General features: G+C 33.3%; 2 protein-coding genes across 4 annotated transcripts in view; one reads left to right on the top strand and one right to left on the bottom strand.

Moving 5' to 3' along the window:
* Positions 1 to 11,660, bottom strand: part of LOC139516440 (formin-J-like) — a 40,268-nt gene extending 28,608 nt beyond the window's left edge. Inside the window, exons 1-3 of the mRNA XM_071306554.1 lie at positions 11,597 to 11,660; positions 3,605 to 6,286; positions 3,124 to 3,293 (exon numbers count right to left, since the gene is read on the bottom strand). Of these exons, the coding sequence (XP_071162655.1) occupies positions 3,124 to 3,293; positions 3,605 to 6,221 (2,787 nt within the window). The 5' untranslated portion in view covers positions 6,222 to 6,286; positions 11,597 to 11,660. The remainder of the gene's footprint in view (positions 1 to 3,123; positions 3,294 to 3,604; positions 6,287 to 11,596) is intronic.
* Positions 283 to 24,635, top strand: LOC139516441 (E3 ubiquitin-protein ligase RNF216-like). 3 transcript variants are annotated; one of them, XM_071306557.1, is made up of 7 exons: positions 283 to 394; positions 14,716 to 16,178; positions 18,768 to 18,890; positions 20,013 to 20,445; positions 21,843 to 22,085; positions 22,632 to 22,774; positions 23,528 to 24,635. In XM_071306557.1, exons 2-7 carry the CDS (start codon positions 14,726 to 14,728, stop codon positions 23,611 to 23,613), a joined length of 2,481 nt encoding a protein of 826 aa, XP_071162658.1. In that variant the 5' UTR covers positions 283 to 394; positions 14,716 to 14,725; the 3' UTR covers positions 23,614 to 24,635. The 3 variants fall into 3 exon arrangements, with proteins under 3 accessions (XP_071162658.1, XP_071162657.1, XP_071162656.1); XM_071306556.1 differs by lacking the exon at positions 283 to 394 and adding an exon at positions 11,852 to 11,934; XM_071306555.1 differs by lacking the exon at positions 283 to 394 and adding an exon at positions 11,857 to 11,914.
* Positions 24,636 to 25,953: the final 1,318 nt, after the last annotated feature.

Genomic DNA, 25,953 nt, shown 5'->3' with positions numbered 1-25,953 from the left:
TTTCTTTCAATACAAATATTTCCATTTACATAATTCTCTGTCCACTTTATATATATTTTATGAATAATAGTTCCTGATTTTTTTCATGAGTAATATTGATGTAGTATATCCAGCATCACACCTAATAGGAGAAAACCGTGATGACACACGCATTTCACATCATCATCAATGGATGACAATTGGATTACCTCCCCTTTAATGAACGTTTAGTTAAATGTCAATATACATCCACGATAGACAGATAATAACGTTTAATTTGATACCATAATAAAGTTAATACACAAAGTGTATTGTGGTCAGCCTAACGGAACAGATTTTTATTGGTGACAATTCATCAATAGCCACAGGTGATGCGATAGTGGTCATTATCCACGACTAAAAGTCAAATTAAGAGGTACTAAAGGTTATTTAGGGTAATGATTTACTAGACTTTGTCAAATTAGGTTATTTTGATTGAGGTATATTAGGGACTGAAAAATTACAAGAATGTCACTATACAGAATTCTGCCTTTTTAATATCATACACGTGTTAAACAGAGATGGACGAATATTATTTATCATGTTTTATAAGGTGGGGTTTAATTATCTATTTTTAAAACTAAAAATATCCATGTCTTTTTAAATATTGAATGTACTTATTTTACAATACATCATAATTTTTTTTTAGTTATTCATTTCAAAACTGCACAATTAGGATAATTAAAAAAGAATTTGCTTTACATTTTGACTTTTTAATATTAAATACTGAAAACATTTTTTTTATATTACATATTGAATAAACAGTTGCACCATGGACAAGATGAGCGCATGATAAGCTTGTCACATTTTTCATTGAATAAAGTTCAATAATTTCTCAATGTTATATCTAAAATTTTATAAAAAAAACTAATTGGAGGTTATCTTAATAGGTATAATGCATCCACGAAAGTTTAATGATAACTGCTCAAAGCACTTTAAGGATGTCAACCAAAAAATGAAAATCACCCCTTTTTTCGAATAAAATCCCATAACTCGGAATTGTTAAATCTAAAATACATAAAAATTCAAAGAGAGTTTACAACAATAGCTATAAACAATTAACTAAAGTTTCATGAAAACTGCTGTAAGAGTTTTTGAGTTATTGTCCGAAAACTGGTAAATCCCCCCTTTTTATGAATAAAACACCCATAATTTGCATTGAAAACATATAATCTAAAATTTATAAGAAACAAAATGGAGGTCACGTCAATAGATTTAAACAATTCACCAAAGTTTCATTCAAATTGGTAAAAACCTGGCCACCAGTTTTTTATTGGTGGCTAAAGCAAGAGTAACTGGTGAAAAACATTGGTAGGAGAAAAGTCTTAAATAATCACTGTGCCATGATTGGGTTCCAACTCTCAACCTTAGTACTGACAATTTGACAGGCAAGTGTTCATTGTTGATGAACTCTTAATACCCCTTTTTACGCAGGCCTCCATGATGCTAATGTAAGTATATTTGTTAGTCATGCAGCTTTCAGTAACTGTGACAAAGTGAGTACTCTTCTTTCATTGGTTGTGACTATTGTTTTTATGTTAGTTTTTTTTGCGCCTGGTTACACCACTGTCACAGTAAGGACAAGGGTTTCCACCCTGCACCATTATTTAAGTGCCTGTCCAAAGTCAGGAGCCTGTAGTTCAGTGGCTGTTATTGGTTCATGTCTATCAAATTTGTTTCTCATAAATTATATTGTTATGAATTAGATCATTAATTGTCTTGTTTGAATTGTTTCACATTTTTCATACCAAGGGCTGTCCTGTGTATTTCTTATTAATGGAGGTTATACAGTTGCCTTAAATTGATAAAATCAACTTCATTTCAACCCTTGTTGATAGTAATCGTTCTACATGTACATCTCCTTACTTTTTTATATTTTTTTTATATTTAGCATCTGAATTTAAAAATAAATGGAGAATGTGTTCATGGGACACAGATGATGCCCCTGCTTGCATATATAACATTATAAAGAGGCATAACTCCAAAACGGTAAAAAGTGAAGCCACCTATAGCTAAATCATGTAAATTCAAGCTTCATTAGAGTTTGTGGTAATAAGCATTATGTATAAGTTTCATTTGATTTTGGTAAATCTAAAAGTTAGCGAACGGAAACCTATTTCAAGGTGTATGTATGGACAGACATGGTTAAACCATATTGTCCCTTTGCTATGACTAGGCCATAAAAAGCTATATAACTCATGATAGCAAGGGGCCACTTTGAACAATTTAAGGGTCAGACAAAGAGACTGATGGATACATTAATTTCAACACCAGCAATTAAATTAGGATATGCTCTCTTTAATATATATACATTTTGATGGGCATTTCCGTAAATGATTAGGAACAAATTATATGACAGCAAATAATATCTTTTTTAGTTAAATCCTAGCAATACATTTTGTTTATTTTTGTTGGCACCCCCACTGTCATGACTGTAGCAGAACACATAAGACTTTTATTTAGGAGATGAATGACTTTGCCGTAAAGAAATACAGTTATGGAAATATCATATATGAGCTTAACCCTCAGTTTGTTACATTGGTGATTAAATGCCAAGATTTGCATTCATTCTAACGTTACCCTTAACAAACAAAATAAATTGAAACTTTGATATTCAAATGCATTTGATATTCAAATGCACAAGAAATAGGTCAACTGTCACAGAGACCTGACTGTTGTACTGACCTTCACAAAGATTTTGCCAACAGAATATTTTTAGTGAGTGTATATTGGTGTTTAACCGGGATACATTGAAAAATATCATTATCTATGACTTAAAGGTTATTAGCACTGAGCTTTCAAGAAATTTTACTGGATATTAAGCAGCTAACAATCGATCAAGAAAATTTTAACCAGAATCTTTAGATGAGTCATGTACAGAGCTTAAGGTGACACGATTTTAGTATGGACATTCAATTCGATGGTATTTCAATTTCCCCTGTTTACCAGGACGCTAAATGAAATATCTGGGGAGATCACTGCTTATCATTACAAAAAAAAATATTCTTACATATTATCAAGGGTCACAACGATATCTCTAGAATAATTAAAATTGTATTTTGGATATTAAAATTAATCAAAAATTAAATTGATTTCATTTCTCACCTTAAACAGCCATTGTGAGTCCTTCCTATTAACTTCTTTGATTACTCCAGCAGCGATCAGACAGGTACAATACTGTGAACCGATAACCTGCAGGTCATGACGGGTCAACATCAATCGGAGGTAATGGTTATCATCAATAGATGAAGACAGCCACGACAGTAACATCTTCCCTAAAAATATATATCAACATTAACTACGTATATTTAGTACAATGTACCAGAATGGGGTTTATTCAAAATCTCTTATTTCTTTTCAAAAATTAATTTTCATTATAAATGCACTTTACTTCAATTCAAAATCAAATTGCGAAGAAAAAAAAAATACCTTTACATTTTGTACATTCAGTAAAGTGGTCAAATTGTGTTGTGTGATAAAAATGGAGTTTTATGAACAATCTCAAAAATGTTTGTACTTTCCTTAAAATAAAATATACAAAAATGTTTGAAACAAACTAATTCAAGCAATTTAATAGTCCAATTACCTTCAAAAACTTCCATGCGACTGAAATCAAGGGTTCCAGGTACTGAAGCTGGCCATTTGACAGCATCATCTAAGTTTTGATATGGACTATATTCTTTAGCATTGGGTTTTACTTCCTCATCCTCCTTGTTGATACTTTCAGTTATTAGTTGTGCCACAGCACTCGTCACAGGTTTGTATTCTGCCATAGGTAAGAATGGTTTAGGACTATTCAAAGCTTTCGTTTGATCATTGAGTGGTTTCACACTACTAAAAGTCTTTGGCTGCTCAACGAATGGTTTTGGACTACTTGGTGATCTTATCTGATTTGTAAATGCCTTAGGACTGTCTATTGACCTTATTTGTTCAGGAAACACTTTTGGACTTGACGGTGATGATAAACTATTATTTCGTAAACTTCCATCAACTGTTCGATTAAATCGACTATTTTGAATAGGAACATGATCTAAATCAGTTTCCATTACAGCCTCACTTTGGCATACAACTTTTGATGAATTATCGTCATGTTTTTGTACATCATTTATTCCTGCTTCAGTGTTTTTAAACAACTTTCGTAACTTTTCTTCATCTCTTTGTTTCATTGCTTGATCTAAATCAGTGACTGGCGTTCGTCTTAATGATGAGTTATTGAGAGCTAAGTCGGGAATGTCTAATGATTTACTTCCCTTTGGAGTCATTACTTGCTTGATTTCGGTTGATTCACTTAACGACCTGCCTCCAGATGAATGTCTACTCCTCTGAGGAGTTTTGTCAGTGTTTGATATGTTTTGATCAGTTCTTGTTCCAGATGAATGTCTACTTCTCTGGGGAGATTCATCAGATAAGCCCTGCTCAGTTTTTGACCCAGATAAAAGTTTTTGTGGAGATTTGTCTGATATGTTTTGATCGGATAAAGTTTGTGATATGTCATGGTGTGGATAAATGGAGGGATTAAGTTTGGACGATTTGTTCTCAGGCTGATGTATATCTGGATTTGTGGGTTTGTCCATAGTTTCATTAGATTTAAATATAAGAGTCGGATCTTTAGTCTCAACGTCATGTATCAATGTTGTTCCATCTTGATTTTCTGATTTACTATCATTATTCTGAGATTCCATATTATTGGTACTCTGACCATTTGTAGGTACTCTCGAGCTTTCCGCCATAGGTTTTGAGGAAGACAATATATTTGGCACTGATTCGGTTTGATGGATATTTGTATTTCCATTTTTTGGCGAGGACTGAATTTCAGGACTATTTTGCACAGAATTACTTGATTCTTCACTTTTCGATGGAGTATCTGATCTTGTTCTCCGTGTTCTTAAAAGTTTATAGGTCGATTCAAGTTTGGCAATCAATGGATTACCAATGACAGGTGTTTGTGTGACTTGAGTTGTTGGTAGACTCAATTGTTTATCATCGCAACTTTTATTAACATTTGACAAGAAAGATAGATTTGGCCTTTTCCCCCTCTCTAAACTCTGCACACGCCTTAAACGTATACATTCAGCAGCACTTCTCCTAGACGTTGCTGGTTTTTCTGTGGTTTCAGTGTTTTCACCTGAAGCATGGTTGTCAACAGAATTATTTGTTTGAGATGTCAAGTTAAGTGATTTAGAAGCATCCTGATTTGAATTCAATAGCCCAGATGATCTTACCCTAACGGTGCGTTCAACAGACTTTGCTCGAATACCAGAATAGGAACTTTCATTTAGTACACTTCTTCTCTGTCTGGTTCTTGTTCCTGGTTCTGCTGAATCAGAGGTCTGACTTGATTCAGGAGAACCTATCGAGTCCTCATTTTGATTTAGTAATCTTGTCCTACTCCTTGTTCTTACACGGGTAGTACTGGTTTCAGGAGACTCTGACCCAGTTCTCTGAGTAAGGTCAGAGGTCTGACTTGATTCAGGAGAACCTTTCGTGTCCTCATTTTGATTTAGTAATCTTGTCCTACTCCTTGTTCTTACACGGGTAGTACTAGTTTCAGGAGACTCTGACCCTACTTTCTGAGTAAGGTCAGGGGTTAAAGGTGTGTTTGATTCTTCTGGTTCCTTTTCTCTGGTGATAAACCTCCTCCTTCTTCTTTCTGGTGGTTTATCTGGAGATGTGTTTGGTTGAGAAGTATTAGATACTGGAGGTTGTATTTCTGCAGTAACTGATGACTGAACATTAGGATTTACTTCTACGCTAGGTACTGTTTCCTTACTTGCTTCTGAAATAGCTTGTGAAGAGGATTCTGTTAAAGAGTTTGTGTTATTTTGTGAATCGTCAGTTGTTGACCTGACAGCATTTGATGGATCACTTTTAGGAACAACATCAGGGACATGAGAGTTTTGATTTCCACCGATATTTGAATTTTCAGATTTCTGATTTAATTTCCTTTGAATTCTTTGCTTTAAGCTTCTGGATTTCCTTTCATTTGATGACTGACTGTCATCTGAAGAATATTCTGAGGATATTATACCAGCTGAGGCAGATGGTTCTGATGACTGAAATCTGTGTTGTGTTCTCTGGAATACATTTTGTCTGTTAGAATTATTTCTGTTTGTGTCATCTGTAGGACTGTCACCGATATGAAATGATTGTAATGTAGACACAACATCGTCAACAAGACTTTCCTTATCTGCCTCTTCAGCCATTTTGTTTTTTATCTATCAGTGCACCAAATCTGCCATTTACTCAATTCAAAGATCAACTGCAGCATCTAAAATTACAATGAAGAAAAAAATATTAATAAGTGAAAAAATTGACAATGATTGAATGGACTACAAAAATAAAGAAAGAGATGCATATCCATAAACTAATCTATTAATTATATGCTGAATATCATAACCAAATTTTTTGCCTTGACTACAGGTATGTTGTACATATCTTTGTACATGAACCTGTAGCTGTAAAACTAGAGGATATATAGAGCACTTGTCACTCACTTGCATCTTCAAAAATAACATCAATGATTGCTTTTTTTTGATAAAAATCAAGTTTAGAGGACCATTACTCAATAAAGAGTATATTGACAATTTCAGCCATGTTGACATATTTGTAAATCATGTCTTGAAGACCATTTTTGGATTTAAAGTTTCTACCTATCATCATGATCATAGTTTTCAAGATAATATGAGGTAAATAAATAATGACTCAGGAACTGTAAAAGTGAAGCTTTGCAAATTTGTACTTGTTTTGTGGTAATAAGCAGCCAGTGCATAAGTTTCATAACATTTTGTTGAGGAAAACTTAAGTAAGTGAACTGAAACGAAAAATTCAGCAATATTTCTATTTGTAAAGGGGCATAACTCTAGAATGGGTGACACTATTTTAAAATCATCATTTAAAGGGCAATAACTCTTGTAATGAATTGACTGACCATGCTGACCATCTAAGCTATGTTAATTTATCTGTAGATCTTGTCTTGTAAAAGACAAAAAATATATGTACATTTTGTTTTTTAAATTTAAATAATAACTATGTCACAATAGTTTATAGTGATTCAATAGAGACAATAAGTAAAATTCACAGGAACTTGTCTTAGAAAAAAACCTTAATACTACACAAGCTACTTGACTTGTATTTTTGAAAACTATCACCCAGTTGCAAACTTCCCTTACATTAAGATTTCCCAGTTGTCAATCCCACTAAAACTTGATATGCTAAAATTGAGAATGGAAATGGGGAATGTGTCAAAGAGACAATAACCCGACCAAATAAAAAACAACAGCAGAGGATCACCAACAGGTCTTCAATGTAGCGAGAAATTCCCGCACCCGGAGGCGTCCTTCAGCTGGCCCCTAAACAAATATATACTAGTCCAGTGATAATGAACGCCATACTAATTTCCAAATTGTACACAAGAAACTAAAATAATACAAGACTAACAAGGGCCAGAGGCTCCTGACTTGGGACAGGCGCAAAAATGCGGCGGGGTTAAACATGTTTGTGAGATCTCAACCCTCCCCCTATACCTCTAACCGGCTGTATATCTAAATAGATTTATCAACACAGTGGTGTATAACAGGCATACCTTTGTTGTTGGAACCATTTGCAGCAGGTGCCAACAAGTATGTTTTATATTTCCTATCAGTTAGTTTAAGCATATATTTGTTTATAGTGGATTGGGAAACAAGTTTAATATTGCAACTTATGTAAATCTCTTTCATATCTGCAGGTGGGAGTGATGCCTTGTAGCAGCATTAGCCTGCTCTTTTTTGAAATCTACAAGGGTGTCTTTCACATGCAAAAGATATGGCTCTCTCTTAAAACAAATCAGCCATTTATCATCCCCTTCCAGCGGACTACATCTAATCTCACAAATGGTGTCAAGGGAGAGCCGAAAATTCAGTCCCTGAAATTTTCTCGCCAGAGCAGAGATCAAACCAGGAACCTTCTGTGTTAGTAGTCTGGTAAAATCTCTTTCATATCTGCAGGTGGGAGTGATGCCTTGTAGCAGCATTAGCCTGCTCTTTTTTGAAATCTACAAGGGTGTCTTTCACATGCAAAAGATATGGCTCTCTCTTAAAACAAATCAGCCATTTATCATCCCCTTCCAGCGGACTACATCTAATCTCACAAATGGTGTCAAGGGAGAGCCGAAAATTCAGTCCCTGAAATTTTCTCGCCAGAGCAGAGATCAAACCAGGAACCTTCTGTGTTAGTAGTCTGGTGCGTTAACCACAGCTTTCCTATCAGTTGTAGGTATACAATATAATTAGACAGTGTCTGGGCGTACCTGCATGCGTGTATGAAAAGTCAAATTTCCTTTCGTAGGCTACGCTTACCCGCATCCGGTTTTACAATAAAATGGCATCGAATCGTGAATGAAACATGAAATATAAAAGGAATTTGTCGCAATTAGTGAATAAATTGATTAAAACTTAACTACTCAAAAGTTTTATAAATATCTATATTTAAGTAAGGGAACAGTTTTTCTCAATTAAAAATATTTTTAAAACAGAATAGAGTGATACATGTCAGTTTAGTTGAAGTCTGGAGCTGGCATGTCAGTTAACTGCTAGTAGTCTGTTGTTATTTATGTATTATTGTCATTTTGTTTATTTTCTTTGGTTACATCTTCTGACATCAGACTTGGATTTCTCTTGAACTGAATTTTAATGTGCGTATTGTTATGCGTTTACTTTACTTCATTGGTTAGAGGTATAGGGGGAGGGTTGAGATCTCACAAACATGTTTAACCCCGCCACATTTTTGCGCCTGTCCCAAGTCAGGAGCCTCTGGCCTTTGTTAGTCTTGTATTATTTTAATTTTAGTTTCTTGTGTACAATTTGGAAATTCGTATGGCGCTCATTATCACTGGACTAGTATATATTTGTTTAGGGGCCATGCCAGCTGAAAGACGCCTCCGGGTGCGGGAATTTCTCGCTACATTGAAGACCTGTTGGTGACCCTATGCTGTTGTTTTTTATTTGGGCGGGTTGTTGTCTCTTTGACACATTCCCCATTTCCATTCTCAATTTTATACCTGTGGGGATGTGGGGAAGACATTTCAAAGTTATCATGAATTGGAACAATTTGTTCAAAACTATCAGTTGATTTATTTTATACAATTGAATAAAATAAACTCGGAGTCAATTGCAGCTGCAGAGAAAATAAGAACTGGAAACACGAAAATTAAAGAGGAATTAAAGTTAAACCAAATAAAATTTTCCTGTACTCACCGGCGGAGGCAAGTTTTAAATGGAATTTGCATTGCTCAATCATTAGTCAAGTTTATTTTTTGCATGTCGAATACTTCTAGTTTTTCTGTTGTAAACCGTTCAGGATTTAAAGGACATGTCTACTTTCAGTAATTTCCAAATGAAATATTGTTTCCACTTTACACTTGAAACTTAAATTTCAGTTTCTGTTTTACATTAAAAAAAATGATTTAATTAAAAGATTATTTTTTAATATCATATGGGTATTTTTCAAATCAGTAAAATCAAGGATTTGTATAGCATGTATAGTTAGAAGGATTGTTATCTCATGGTCTATATCGTAATCTCTATCGCGGTGAAACTTCGCTACACGTCACTTCTACTACTTGTCACTTACGATATCGGAATGATTTTTTTGTTCATATGTATTGAGTTGTTTCCTTATTTTTGTCACGCATAGACAATGTTGTAATGGTAAAGGACATTATTCATTCTAACTATACAAATCCTTTGTAAAATTTAATTCTTCAAATTTGCATTTACATTTTAAAATATTGTATTAATTTTTATCTTTTATCTATTATGTTTTTTTCTTTTTACAGGGACTATATACAGTTTCATTTGCCATCAATGTGCATTTAATTAGCAATGTTAATTATGTATTATTTATATAGAAAAACTGGTCATTATCGTGATATATGGACTGCCCACAGGACAGTGGTATTGACTAAGATAGTGATAATGACTGAGCAGTCCATGTATCACGATAATGACCAGTTTTTCAAGAACTATTATGTTTATTTCATCGAGAAACCATGTTTTGCAAAATTTTCATAAATTCAAAACGCCTAAAGCGAACTCCAGTAGTTGTACAATTTCTATGGCAAAGAGTGAAGACCAGTCGTAGTAATACTGTCATTCATTTTAGTGCAACTTTTCAGTTTATTATAAATACTTAATCAAGTTCTCTTTAATTTTATAATTAACGAAAAAATATAATAAACAATTCAACAACTTAAATATAATATTAAAAACAGGAACATGTTTTATAAAAGGTACATCTCTCTTAACAGAGAAACCATGCCCCACCGGTCATTAACAGAAAACCCACGCCCCAATGGACATTATCAGACTGAAACCACGCCCCAACGGTCATTATCAGACGGAAACCACACCCCACCGGTCATTATCATGTAAAAGTTCGTTAACGACCGGTTTTCTGGTCCGTTTTGTTCTGTTAATGACCGATGGAATTTAATACTGAAGATTAATGAATGTCATGTGACCCCTTTTTATCCAATAAGAGAATCTTATTCTCAAGCGATATGAAATAAAATCTAATAAGTACAATTTGAAAATATTATATATCATACTCTTCACTCGTTCTCCACGAAATCTCCATATTATTGATCTTTTCTGTTTATATGGGGACGAAGTCCCCAATAACAGTAGAAAATTCAATAAAAAAAAAATTCGGGAAAATTTCCCGAATTTTTCATTGAACTAATGAACTCAAAATCGTTCAATTTTTTTTATGTCATGTTTTGAAATCCCGGACCTGCGCAGAAATGTACAATATACTTCCTTTTTCCGGTCTCGTTTGTATGAAACTTTGAGTAAAATATATATTTATCAGTCTAGTATAAAATAGGAAGAAACGCGCAATACCAATTTCATTTTTAATAATTCCTTGATATGAAAAAACGTTACCTGATGATAGCGTTTCTTTGTTTACATTGCATATGACGTCATAATTTAAATAACGTCACAACTAAAATCCTTAACAACAGAACCAAAATCGGAAACGTTACGGTATTTCCGTTTCTTTTTTTTTGACAAATAATGCCTAAGTTACAAAAAAATAATTCATACAGATTTCGTCCCCATTTACAGGTAATGCCTGCCTCATATTATTTCATGTTATATTCCCGATCCGAAGGCACTTTATTATAAAACTGGATGTGGGTACGCATAGTCTAAGAATTGCAATTTGACTAATCGTACCCGCATGCAGGTACGCGCAGATACTGCCAAATAATTATGGTTGTCATACTTACAGAGGCCTGCTACGAATAATTCTGACAACAATGGTAGACATGTTATACACCATTGTGTAGATAAATAAATTATGATATGCAATGTAGCGAGTTTATGTGGGGTTGACAATCGTGAAATCTAAATATAATGAAAGTAAAAATAACCTACTCTTGCAAAAAAATCAAAACGACTCTCAGAATTATAATGCATTCACATAAGAAAAACACCGATTCATCACTTATTTGATTGAATTCATTATTTATAACGATGAATACAAATGCTTTCATCCAGGGGACATACTATTCGTGTTTGTTACTCTAAAATATAACCTTTGTTTGTTTCACATTTTTTCCCCAAAATTGTCACCGGAAGTAAATATTTTCTGGGTGCCCCTAATTTGCTATGTTCCGAGTTTGGTCCAGATCGATAGAAAAATGATGAATTCTCTTGTACTTCTCAATGAATTGATTTAATATTTCAAACATAGCAAGGCTTTATCAATTTTTAAATAATTATTAGAACAGAAATTGAAAAAAATATTTTTGAAGTTAAGAAAACATGACCTGACCAATATAGAGCTCTCTAATTAGGAGGTGTATTTGCTTAGTAAGCAGAAATTTTTTAGTACAGGCAAGCTCAGTATAAAAGTTAGTGCTAAATATCGTTAGTATGTATTATTTTTAAAGCTGTCATTGTATCATTCAAGGTGTTGACATATATCATTCGTAAATGACAACAATATTGAATAATTGTCCTTTATATTTCATAATTAAAAATTTACTTGAGCTAACTGGCTAATCCAGCTGCATCACAGAACAGGCATGACAGGTATAATTTAATAATATTTCTGTCTGTATCTGTATCTGTATGGTTACGTCGTAGCTACCAATTCTGGCTTTAATACAACGGGGTGAAGGCGCCGTCGATTTACTGACGTCTCGTGAGAGCAGCTTTAAAGCTCTCAACGCTCGTTTCGCGCACAATAGTGTCCTCAAGATGGTTCCAGGTAATAACTGTGGACACAAAGAATGAGTTTGAGTATTGCTGAGTTTTACTGGTGGGAATGTCAAAGCACCTAGTATTGTTCCTCACTTGTTTTTCCACTATGTTTGTTGCCTGGTAATTTTCGAACTTTTTCGCTGTGATGGTTCGTCTTGGTCTGGCTGATTTTAAAAAGTCGTCTGGATCGATAGCAGGTACCAATCCCTCAACCACCTTGTACAAAAATATAAGTTTTTGGCTAGTGCGTCTGGCTTTTAGTTCTTGAAGTTCAAGTTTGGCGAGCATGTCTGTTACGCAGCCATCTTCTCTGGTTTTATAGTCGCCTGTTTTAAAGCGTGCTGCTTGTCGTTGTATACACTCCAGTTTGTTTGCATCTATTGTACTGTAGGGGTCCCATACTGTTGCCGCATATTCCATTGTTGATCTAACTAAGGCAATGTAAGCGGTTTTCTTACATTCCTGCGGGCAGTATCTTAAATTCCTTCTGAGGAAGCCAAGGGTTGAACTTGCCTTTTTTGCAACATTTTTTATGTGTGTGCTCCACTTCAGGTCTTCTGAAATCTGCACTCCTAGATATGGGTTGTTTTGGACTTGTTGGAGTATCTGGCCGTTGAGAGTGTAGAATCTCTGGCTTTTGTTTTTGATGCTCAAGATATAGCATTTTTTAGCGTTAAATCGCATACCCCATTTATTTGCCCAATCTTCTAGGTTTGCTAGGTCTTCTTGCAGCAGTTTGTGGTCTTTTTCTGTTTTGATGGTTCTATACAGTAGACAGTCATCGGCGAACAGCCGTACTGATGACTTGACAGTGTCTGGGAGGTCATTTATGTGACATAAGAATAGTAATGGTCCAAGTACTGTTCCCTGTGGAACTCCAGAGTCCACCTTTACTTCTTCAGATTGTTCCCCCTCTACTACAACTTTCAACTTCCTCTGTGTAAGAAACATATTTAGCCAGTTGTTAAGTGGTCCTCGGATTCCATATTCTTCCATTTTTGATAATAGCTTGTTGTGTGGCACAGTGTCAAAAGCTTTGGAAAAATCAAGGATTGCAATGTCAGTTTGTAGTCCGGCGTCAAATGCTTTCATGAAGTCTTGCAAGGTGACTAACAGTTGTGTTTCGCATGAATAGCCAGATCTATATCCATGATTAAGTGATGTTAAGACTCTGTGTTTATCAAGGTGTTTTAGATTATGCTTGCATATGATGTGTTCTAGTAGTTTGCAAGGTACCGATGTTAATGAGACTGGTCTATAATTTTCTGCGGCGTGTTTGTCTCCCTTTTTGAAGACGCACGAGATGTTTGCATTTAGCCAGTCTTCAGGTAGTAGTCCAGTGTCTATTGATGTTTGAAAGATGGAAGTTAGTCCTGGTGCTATTTCTGATGCACATTCTTTTAGTATTCTGTTTGGTATACCATCTGGTCCAGATGCTTTTGATGGGTTTACATCTTTAAGTAGTTTTTCGAGACCTTTAGTTGTTATAATAAGTTGTGGTATTGATTCTTTGATGTATTTTGTTGTTTTCGGTATTGATGTTGATTTGTCAATTGTGAATACGGATCTAAATTGTTGAATTAGTATTTCAGCCTTCCCTTTGCTGTCACTGACCAGCTTCCCTTTGTTTTTTAACGGTGATACTCCGATGTTATCTGTTTTTCTGGATTTAATATACTTCCAGAATGGCTTTGAGTTGTTTGTTTCTAGGCCTTTGATGATGGTATCGTTTATGTATGAGTATTCTGCTTTTCTGATTTGCCGTTTTACTTCTTTTTGAAAATGTCTGTAATTTGTCCACTTTTTAGATTTTTTAGCTTGGTGGTATAGCCGTTGCTTCTTTTTGAATAGTTTCCTAATTTTGTGGTTTATCCAGGGTAAGTTATTTTTTGAGCGGATTTCTTTAGATGGGATATGTTTGTCCATGCTTTTAAACAGCTCTTTCTTGAAGGTGTCGCTCATCTCTTGTGCGTTTATTTCGCGGTCTTGCATCTGTCGGATTTTTAGACTCAGATAATAGAGGGTCGTAATGGGAGTACCTTCATGACGGGAAATGGTAAAAATTCTTGCCATGTGACGTTTATGGCAATTTTTAACAATTTAAAAGCATCAAAGTATCTAGTGTTATCATTTTGTTCAAACATAAAAATTCCACAAAAAACACTAGTTTTCTTTGTCATATTTTTTTGACATATAACAGCTATGCAGGTTTTATTTAATTCAAATACCCCCCAAAAAATCCCAAGACCCATTTTTAATATATTTCCCCTTCAAAAAACTCTCTTTGAGAATCTTTTAAAAACATGAGTGGTGACTATTTTACACTGGACCCAGATTAAGGTACATGTAGTTCTGTAGTATAGAAAAAAAATGACAGAATTTTCTTTTACTTTACCAAAATGAAGATTATACTATGCTTATTTGCATTGTGTTTTTGCTCTGATTTTAGAGTCTTTGAAATGGAAAGAACAGAAGATGGAATATCAAAATGCAAGCAGAGAAGATTATCCGACAATGGTTTTACAAGTAGTCATGAAATGATAGAGGATTTAGAATCATTAGAGGGTACAGAAGAGTACAATGCAGATAGTATTTTCAGTCAGGAAACTCAGGCATATTCACAAGATGTTGGAGGTTTAGATGAAGTCCAAGCATACAATGAAACTGATGGAGACGAGTCTGTACCTAAAATGACTAAATTAAAATCTGTAATGGTAGATGCTAACTTCATTGCTGACATTCTGAGTGATGTGGATGTATCTGAAATTTATGATAAATTAAAAGATATTAGATCAAATGAAAATAGAATTGAAGTTGTGACTAATCAACTTCTAGAAAGACGATCAAAAGTAAAAGCTCCGGCTAAACCATCAATGACAGGAGCAAATCTCATGAAGGATTTTGTGAAAATAATTGATTCAGCAACAAAAAATATGCCTGCATTACCTGTGTCAGCAGAGGATATTGAGGAACTGTTGGTTGCATCTCAGAACAGAAAAGACCGTGTGGACCATGTATTCTCTCAGATTCTTAATTTGCATTTTCTGAAACGTAAAGGTAACGGTGATGTAATTAAAGACATGAAAATAGTTATTGTCCGGTGTCCTGGTATCCCTTTTGAAGAAATTTCAAAAATGATGTTACAAAAGAAAACACATACAGACAGAACACAGCAAGTTTTAGACTATTTTGTACCAAAGAGAACTGATTTACAGAAATCTGATTCAGTTGTTAGTGTTTCTGCATTGGCTAATGACTTGTTATACAAAGATACACGTATCATTGCTAAAGTAATGCCAGACATTGATAGAAACGAGATTTATGCTTATTTAGAAGCACATCATGATGAAAAGAATCGAATTCAAGTAGTCATTGAAGAATTGATGAAAATGAAACAAGGTGGAGAAAGTCTAGCGTCCTTAGATGTTACAACTGATGGCCTGATAACTTCTCCTAAACCAAGTAAAGGAATATTCAATATCCAAGATGAAGTAGATGAGCTCAGACAAATATTCCCTGATTGCGATCCTAATTATTTGTATGATGAGTTAGAAAAAAAAGCTGATGACAAAGAAAGAATGAAAACTGTTGCCATGGCAATGTTTGAAGATAAAAAGTATCCTAAATTAAAGGAAAGAGAAGAACAGGAAAATAAAATATCAACTCGTAATAGAATTAAAAATTTGAAATTTGACATGGAGGAATTCATGCAGAAATTTCCAGAGCCAGTTAAATTCTTTGAAGATGATAATAGAAAAATGAATGAGAATTATTCTAAACATGTAGATATTCAAATAAGAAATGACTTTCCTCAGCTTAAAGGGAAATACATAAAGAAAATTTTGGATAAACATAATCATCATTACACAACAACAAGGAAGGATATACAAGCTGATGTAGCAGACGCACAGTGTATGTATTATGGTGTCAGTACTTGACTAAAATTGATTTGGCTCGTTTAATTTTCATACAATTTTCACAAAATATTTACTTTGGTCCATTGACAAAAAGTATCAAAATTTCAAAAACTTGGACCTAAAAAAATATTGCCTTGGATATATACATGTACATATAAACCGTTTGACAAATTCCTTAACAATAAAATGTGACATTTAGCAGGTTTGACAGAGTTATCTCCCTGTAGGGTTATGAACCACCTTTATAAAATGGAAAAGAAGGTATAATATGGTTTTAATTCATGACACATTATCTTTTCGCACTCTGCACAACAACCAAAGGAATAATTGCTATTCTTCATCTGAAAGTCACAGTAAATTCTTAAACATAGAACAATTTTTAAACAATTTTTTAAAAATTTAAAAAATCATCTTTAGATTTATCGTCACATATATGTATTTAGATTTATTTCGTCTTCAAGCCATTGTTCAACTACTAAATTGTCTATTCTTCTTACCAGCACACTTGGTACAATTAAAAACCTGATAATAAATTGTTCAAATAAGGCCTTCGAAAATAGTGGAATAAGTTACTTTTGGAGTGTCAAGAACTCGTTGGAAGTACTTGATAAATTGCATGCTTATATTGGTGATTTTGAATCTGTTCAAAGTTTTGATTTTTCTACCCTGTATACCACATTGCCTCACATTCTCATTAAGAAAAAATTCACACACCTAATTAAATGGGCATTCAAAAAATCAGAATGTGAATATATATGTTCAAACTCTTTTAGGTCATTTTTTAGTAGCAATAAACAAAAAAACTATGTTGATTGGACATGCTTTGATACTATATATGCCCTTGAATTTTTACTAGATAACATTTTTGTTCGCTTTGGGGATTCCGTATATCGTCAGGTTATCGGAATTCCAATGGGGACTAACTGTGCACCACTTATTGCGGACCTGTTTTTGTATTGTTATGAGTTACAATTTATGACAAAAATAAGCAAAGACCCATCGAAACAACATCTGATAAACAAATTTAATAATACTTTTAGATATTTGGATGATATTTTGGCTCTCAATAATGACGACTTCAGTTTGTATATTAATGAAATTTATCCTGTTGAACTTACTTTAAATAAAGCTAATACTAACAATGACCACAGCCCTTTTCTCGATCTTGATATCTATATCACTAATGGAAAGCTGAATACTAAAATTTATGATAAAAGGGATGATTTTTCATTTCCTATCGTTAATTATCGGTTTTTAGATGGTGACGTTCCCTTGTCACCATCTTACAGCGTTTATATATCTCAACTTGTACGATTCGCTCGTGTATGTAACAATGTTTTAGATTTTAATGAGAGAAATTTATGTATTACTGAAAAATTATTACACCAGGGTTTTCGATATCACAAACTAGTCAAAACATTTACTAAATTCTATCATCGGTATAAAGACATCATTCGTAAATATAGCTCAACATGCAGACTTCTAATACGTTCAGGTATTTCACATCCAATTTTTTATGGTAATATTCTTTATAAAGCACAAAGGTGTCAGTATTCACCTCAGAAACTTACAAAACCTTTGAATAGACTTATTAAGAAGGGATATAATTACGATACTGTTGTCAAGTCATTAAAGATTGCATATTTTGGCGTTAATATTGAGTCACTGATAAGGTCTTTGCATCGGAACTAAACACATTTATTCTAAAAACAGTTGTTGGCATGACACGGGTTATGTTCTTCTCATATATTTTATGATGGTATGATACTAAACCCCTAACGGGAAGGATTGTGCCTGATGTTCATATGATGAAATCATAATCTTTCAGTCAGTTTAATTGAAGTCTGGAGCTGGCATGTCAGTTAACTGCTAGTAGTCTGTTGTTATTTATGTATTATTGTCATTTTGTTTATTTTCTTTGGTTACATCTTCTGACATCAGACTCGGATTTCTCTTGAACTGAATTTTAATGTGCGTATTGTTATGCGTTTACTTTACTACATTGGTTAGAGGTATAGGGGGAGGGTTGAGATCTCACAAACATGTTTAACCCCGCCGCATTTTTGCGCCTGTCCCAAGTCAGGAGCCTCTGGCCTTTGTTAGTCTTGTATTATTTTAATTTTAGTTTCTTGTGTACAATTTGGAAATTAGTATGGCGTTCATTATCACTGGACTAGTATATATTTGTTTAGGGGCCAGCTGAAGGACACCTCCGGGTGCAAGAATTTCTTGCTACATTGAAGACCTGTTGGTGACCCTCTGCTGTTGTTTTTTATTTGGTCGGGTTGTTGTCTCTTTGACACATTCCCCATTTCCATTCTCAATCTTATTTAGGGTGATATGTAGATTGATAAGGGTACAGTACATTTTTTAACAGGTTGAAAGACAGGAAAGTCAACTAGTAATTTTTGTAATGTTTAAATTTTAACATAATCAGTGATGAACAATGCAAATAAAAACACATTTTGACAAATTATATTACCTTATATTGTAGCTATAAAAAAGGAATCAAGGTTTGTTGTGTAATACTATGATATTAAATTTATTTGCACCATCAGTTAATTGATTGCTTGTCTATATTTAGTGAGAAACCAAAGAAAGAAAATGAAATCCAAACCTAGAACTAAGACAGTTAACCTTCCAGAAGACCCAGATGAGTTCTTCTATTATGAAATTTTGTACTGTGAACATGAACCTCTAATCAAAGGTAAGATTAAGGAATAAGTTGTCAAGAACTGAATTTAATAAAAGAGTGAATATTACTGTAACCCAATTATAATTATTTAACCTCAATGCTCACTGTCCATACAGGAAGACAGCATTTCATGTGTATTTTACACTGGAAGCTCTCGACTGATTAATCATTTAAAATTTGTTTCACTTTTCAATGTTGACATTCATTTCTTTTTAATAACTGTGCATTCTTTATGTACTTATCTCATGCAATAACAATCTCCAGCTAAGGGAAAAACTGAAGATCACATGAATATACATGATATAGTTTCAAATGAGAAATTGACTTGCAAGCCTAAAATACATAAGCAATGTTTTAAAGCCTATTTTAACAAATATTATTTCACATTTCAGGTTTTGTAGATATTTGAAACAAACAAAAAAAGTATGTTAAATTTTTGTCTAAGTTGTAGCTAATGCCCCTTTCATCAAGCCACACAGTGTGACAGTAATGCATTAAAAAATCTGCCTAAAAGGGTGAAAACTGACAAGATTTTTTTAGAATTGATTTCTATGTGCATGAAATACAAATTACAAAATGCAATATACAAACTATTCATTTAAATTTATGATTTGTAATCAAATATCTTCTATGTTTGTAGCATATTGAGAATCCAAAAAAAACCAAAAGAAATAGTGGTAAAAATTATCCTGAATTAAATATAACATGAAAATGAATGGAAGATATCTATAAACAATACTATCATTAAAATTTGATAGTTGTTGATATTTCATATGCATGTAATAATATAAAAAAAGAAGATGAGGTATGATTGTCAATGAGACAACACTCCACAAGAGACCACATGACACAGAAATTAACAACTATAGGTCACCGTACAGCCTTCATCAATGAGCAAAGCCCATACTGCATATTCAGCTATAAAAGGCCCCGAAATGACAAATGTAAAACAATACAAATGAGAAAAAACAAACAACCCAATTTATGTACAAAAAATGAATGAAAAAGATATAAAAAACACATCAACAAACGACAACCACTGAATTACAGGCTCCTTACTTGTCTTCTCCTCAATGGATTTATTTTTGCTATTAGATAAATTGTTAATTGCACATTTAAACCTTAACATTGTAGATCACTTGGAAGAAAAGGAAAGATTTCTACAGCTACAGAGGAAACAAGCCAAAGAAAATGGAGAACTATTCGAATGTGGATGTTGTTTTGATGATGAATGTATGTTTGAAGAAATGTCAGTCTGTGCTGAAGGTCATTTATTCTGTAAAGAGTGCATTCGAAGGTCGTCTGAAGTAATCATAGGAGATGGTAAAACAAAATTCCCATGTCTGCTGGATTCTTGTACGGAGGAATTTCCTGTGTCAGTCCTGCAGCAAATATTACCTACAAATATGTTTTCTATATTATTACGGCGACTACAAGAGGAAGAGATAAAACAAGCTGGCATTCCTGACCTTGTTAGTTGTCCATTTTGTAGTTTTGCTACCATTATGTCTGATGAAGATAAGGTTTTCAAGTGTATGAATCCAGAATGTTTAAAAGAATCATGCAGGTAAGGTTTGGATAGGATGGACACACTAAAGTTTGGAGGATTTGTTTTGGATTGATTATTTATTTTTGTAAACTAAGAGGACAGATTATCTATTTTCTGCACTTTTGAAGCAAGATATTTCGTTTTCATAAAAGCCAGGGACTGATTATTTATTTTCACAACTATATTATTAATATTCGAAAACATACAATTTGTAAATTATATTATTTTTATTGTATTATTTATAATATGTATAGTCAAGTTATTATGTACCATTTAATCAGAATTAATCATCATCCTCTGCAGGATTTAATCTTCTATAATCCCTTACTACATGCATGTATACATAGTCATGACAGTATTAAAGTTTGGTTATGACTAGCTGTTTTAAAAGTATTGGCAAACATGTTTCGCCAAGCGTAGCGAGGCAAAAAAAATTTTTGAAGGGTTTTGGAGCCGCTGAAGGCTCAAGAAGCTATAGAAGAAATTATGCTAAATCATGCTTTCTGGGTGTTCCCCAGACTCTTTTTTAATCTGAAAATGCAAGTTCTGTTTTAATAATTTTTTGGCAATATTTTGATCTCAAAGTAAAATGTATAGATTCAGTGTAAGACTTAAGTTTCTCTGGACAACATCAAAAGACCAATATGCATGATAAAGCAAAATTGTAATTCACATAGTTAAGTCTGTGGCTGCTGATTTTCTTTAAACTCATGATCAAGTTGATAACAAAATTACTAAATTACAAAAGGAATGCAACACTAACAGAATACAGAAGGGCAATCAATGAACAAAACACAAATAAATAAGAACCATTGATTTCGAAAAATCAGGGGCTAAGTCTGAGGGAGAACAGAACTTACTTCTTGCAAGGCACTCGCCGTGAACATAATATTTGATATGGAGACAAGCGTTGGTTTTGAAATTTCCTACATGAGGCATTTGCCTCAATTTAGTTACGGCCCTGTTAAATAAAAGTGAGGTAAGAGTTCCTGAGAAAATTTATATGAAACCAATTTTCAGACATTTCAAGTATGTATTTAAATAATATTTATACTTTTATTATTAAAAGATTTGGGGAGTGTTTCCCGATTTTTTTTTGTGGAAAAAGGATGAATTTATGAAGAATCTGGTGTCATCTAATACTTTTGAATAGATCTGCTGAGTTATTTATTTTCCATACATTACAAGTCAGGTAATTTATTTTCAAACTACCACAGAACAAACCATTTATTTTTGTGATTATCAAGGCTGAGTTATTTATTTTCAAAATCCTCCTGCCCCTTATGAGGTTAACCTGTATTTTTATGTCAGAGGCTGAAAATAAAGGGAAACATTTTATTATCTTCAATGCACATCTTTTAATTTATGTATAGTCCAGGAAGTTTTAAAATAATTAAAAATCATTTTATTTACAGATTATGTAAGGAACCTAATCATGTTCCCTACCGTTGTGATGAAGTTGAGAAGCAAGGTGAGACAAATATGAGGACCTTTATAGAGAACATGCTCACGGAAGCCATGTTACGAACCTGTCATGAATGTGGCAAAAGATTTATGAAAGAAGTGGGATGTAACATGATGACATGTGTATGTGGTGCACATATGTGTTATGTGTGTAGGGAGCCAGGCATTGGATATGATCACTTTAGTGGTGATAAGTAAGTAAATATCTACGTTTTTGGTCTCAGCTGCAATGAATGTCACATAATGCATATCTTCTCACCAATGTTCTGCACTGCATCCAACCTGTATTTATACCAGTATATTTCCATAATAGTGGAATGTTAATACTTAATTATAAATTTAATGTCTGATACAGGCTTTTGAATCATTTTCAAGATAGTCCTTTAGTCATAACTTAAACAGTTCATCAGCCTGTGTCCAAACCAAACAGTTCTGGGTGTTAACTTGCATATCCTTGCTTTATTGGAATGAAACATAACCACATTTAAAATAGAAAAAAAGTGGAAGGGTTCTGTCGATTTTTGGAGTCAATTGCTCAAAGTTCAAGGTCACTGTTACTAAGACAATAGAAATATTTGAAAAAAATGGATTCTGAATGGTTCTTTTGGTTTCCTTTTCTTGGTTTAAAGGGGAAACATAGACGAACAATATAAAGAAGAGAAGAAATCAATTTAAAGACAAAGGACAAAGGTCAGGGTCGCAGCTGCTAAAAAAAAAAATCATGTGTGTTTATTTTTTAGTTGTAATGAAGACAGTATGAAGAAATTACATTTGAAGGAAATGAAAGAGGCAGCAGTAGCAGCTAAAGAGAAATATCTACATGATCATCCTGAATGTGCTGAAATTGACCTAAAGTTTGATCCTATAAAACTTGTGGAAGAATGTAAGTATAAAATTGATCTATGAATCTTAGTACAGCATGAACTAAAGTCAATGCTTAATACTGAAAAAGAGTTATCTGAAATTTGACTGTCTGTCATTTCATGAGTCATCTTTGTATCATATTGTATTGCCATCATGTTTTGACAAACAACTTACAACAGTAAATAGGTACATGTATGCTAAAAATATGTTGAAATTTAAATTGCATGATAAGTTCTAGTCCACTACAATGAAAGCATCCTCCTTTTTTAAAGCTGAAAATAAGTAAAGAAAAATACCAAAATAAACAATCTGCAGCTCTGTATATATAAACATTTCTATCTCAATATGGTTAGATTGTCCTGCCAAAGATTTTTCTGTGTTAGTTATTTGGTCCTGTTGGGTCTGATGGGTCCTTATTTTGTGCTGGTAGGTTTGTTTACATTGTATAAGAATGGCAATATACAGTATTTTATATTGAAGTAATTTTGTTAATATGTTATATATTATATTTCTTTCATAAATCTAATTGTTTGTTACTATATGAGGGCCTGGATGGGTCTACATTTCTGTATTTTTTTATTTTTAGCATATTTCTGTATTCCTTTTTTTGGGAAGATTATCCTCTATACCTCAATATTCTCTATTCTTAAATCTTATTGGGTCTATTTTTTCTTTTCCTTATTTTATTTGTTGCCCATTAATCTATATTCTGTGAACCCCATCCTGACCCTCTATTATAGCTGATAAAGACAGTATTTTATTGCTATTGTAGTTGCTGCTGCTCAAGAGGAAGATGAAGATGAAGAATACGATGAAGATGATGATGATGATGATGACATGGATGATTATGAAAGATAGATATCAGAAATAATATAATTGAGTTTTATTTAAATGTATGTTTTATACTTGAGGCTACTCTTCGGTATTTAGGTAAAGATTGCATGAAATGCAATTAAAACCTTAAGGGACTGACTTGATATCTAAATGTTCCAACTTTTGCAAGGTGCAGGAATCCAATATCAGTTCTAAAAATATAAATTATGTAATTGTTAACCTCCTCTTTAAAAAATGGAGTTATCTTCCTTTGTCTAGAATAGCTGTTAAATCAACAACAACCAATGCAATATTTAATTTTACTTCTCACTAATAAATTGAAGCAATCTTTACCTTTCAGTACTTTCAAGCACTTTGATTTGATCATGTGATTACTTACCTGTTTTTATAGTCATTATTTGATCACAAAACCAAATATTTCATGGTTATTTGATTTTTTTGATTTTCTTGTTTAAAAATATAATTACTGATAGTGTGACTATATTGGCAAAACATAAGTGATTATGTGATCACTTTGACACCCCAATCCCTCCTTGCATAAATTTATGAGACCCCTCACGCAGGTTTTTAGAAAATCTGCCAAATCAACCAATATTATTGCCAGGATTGGAAATTTTTCCAATGATGCTTTTTCCAACCAGCAACATCTCAACTAAAAAATGCTGTGTGCAACAAAATCTGATTGTAATATAATCTTGGTTCAACACTTTGCTTACAAGGATCCATCTAAAAAGATACATTCTACTCTTTGTTTTAAAGACCTTTCAGGATCCTCTGTTTTTTTCCTTCAAAATACAATGTACTCACCTTTAAAAATTGGATAACAGAAATTTCATTGGCTGATATAACAGAACAAGTGTCATACATATCCTTGTTAGCAAAATTTGATCACATGGGAGATGTAATTTTATCAAACTTGTTTATATGCCTTATTCATAGATGTTGCTAGTTATATATCCATCTGGAAAATAAACAAAGTTTCAAATTTCGTTTGGAACTTTTGAGTTGTATACCTCTGCATGAATGTCAGAATTATTAACATTTTTGTCGAGCCTGCAACTTTTGTTGCAGAAAGCTCGACATAGGGATAGTGATCCGGCGGCGGCGTTAGCTAACTTCTTAAAAGCTTTATATTTTAGAAGGTGGAAGACCTGGATGCTTCATACTTTGTATATAGATGCCTCATGTTACGAAGTTTCCGTCAGTCACATGTCCAATGTCCTTGACCTCATTTTCATGGTTCAGTGACCACTTGAAAAAAAAGTTCAAATTTTTTGTAATGTTGAATTCTCTCTTATTATAAGTAATAGGATAACTATATTTGATATGTGTGTACCTTGCAAGGTCCTCATGTCTGTCAGACAGTTTTCACTTGACCTCGACCTCATTTCATGGATCAGTGAACAAGGTTAAGTTTTGGTGGTCAAGTCCATATCTCAGATACTATAAGCAATAGGACTAGTATATTCAGTGTATGGAAGGACTGTAAGGTGTACATGTCCAACTGGCAGGTGTCATCTGACCTTGACCTCATTTTCATGGTTCAGTGGTTATAGTTAAATTTTTGTGTTTTGGTCTGTTGTTCTCATACTATATGCAATAGGTCTACTATATTTGTTGTATGGAATGATTGTAAGGTGTACATGTCTAGCGGGCAATGTCATGTGACCTTGACCTCATTTTCATGGTTCAGTGGTCAAAGTTGAGTTTTTGAGTTTTGGTCTTTTTATCTAATACTATATGCCATAGGACAACTATATTTGGTGTATGGAAATATTTAATGATCTTTATGTCAGTCGCGCAGGTTTTATTTGACCGTGACCTCATTTTCACGGTTCTTTGCACAGTGTTAAGTTTTTGTGTTTTGGTCTATTTTTCTTAAACTATAAGTAATAGGCCTAGGTCAACTTTATATGTTGTATAGAAGCATTGTTAGCTGTACATGTCTGCCTGGCATGGTTCATCTGACCTTGACCTCATTTTCAAGGTTCATTGGTCTTTGTTTAGTTATCTTGGTTAATGTTAAGTTTATGGTACAGTTGTTATAAAGCTTAGCTTTATACTTAGGACTATCAACATAATATCAATGATTAGTATAGAAGGCGAGACATTTCAGCGTGTGCACTCTTGTTAACAAAAGTCATAAGTTTTGTTTTACAAAACAACTTTTTTGTATTTAATACATAAATTTATAATTTATGTGCTGTTGAATGTGTGCCATGAACTTTACCAGAATAAAGATATAATATTATTCATGATATGATTGGAATAAATATTCCAAAAATAAAAAAAAATGTAATGCTTTTTAAGAAACATTTATGTTGTGTTGATGACATTGTTGGAGAGAAAGGATTTTTGATACAA

The sequence above is a fragment of the Mytilus edulis genome, chromosome 3, assembly GCF_963676685.1.
Source record: "Mytilus edulis chromosome 3, xbMytEdul2.2, whole genome shotgun sequence".
NCBI lineage: Eukaryota > Metazoa > Mollusca > Bivalvia > Mytilida > Mytilidae > Mytilus > Mytilus edulis.
Note: the sequence above shows the minus strand (reverse complement) of the source record. Positions and strands in the feature narration are given on the sequence as shown.

Coding starts and splice junctions, on each gene's coding strand:
- LOC139516441 (XM_071306557.1), top strand. CDS start 14,726: ATGGAAAGAACAGAAGATGGAATATCAAAATGCAAGCAGAGAAGATTA. Junction 16,179..18,767: donor TGATGTAGCAGACGCACAGT/GTATGTATTATG, acceptor GTCTATATTTAG/TGAGAAACCAAAGAAAGAAA. Junction 22,086..22,631: donor GATCACTTTAGTGGTGATAA/GTAAGTAAATAT, acceptor TTTATTTTTTAG/TTGTAATGAAGACAGTATGA.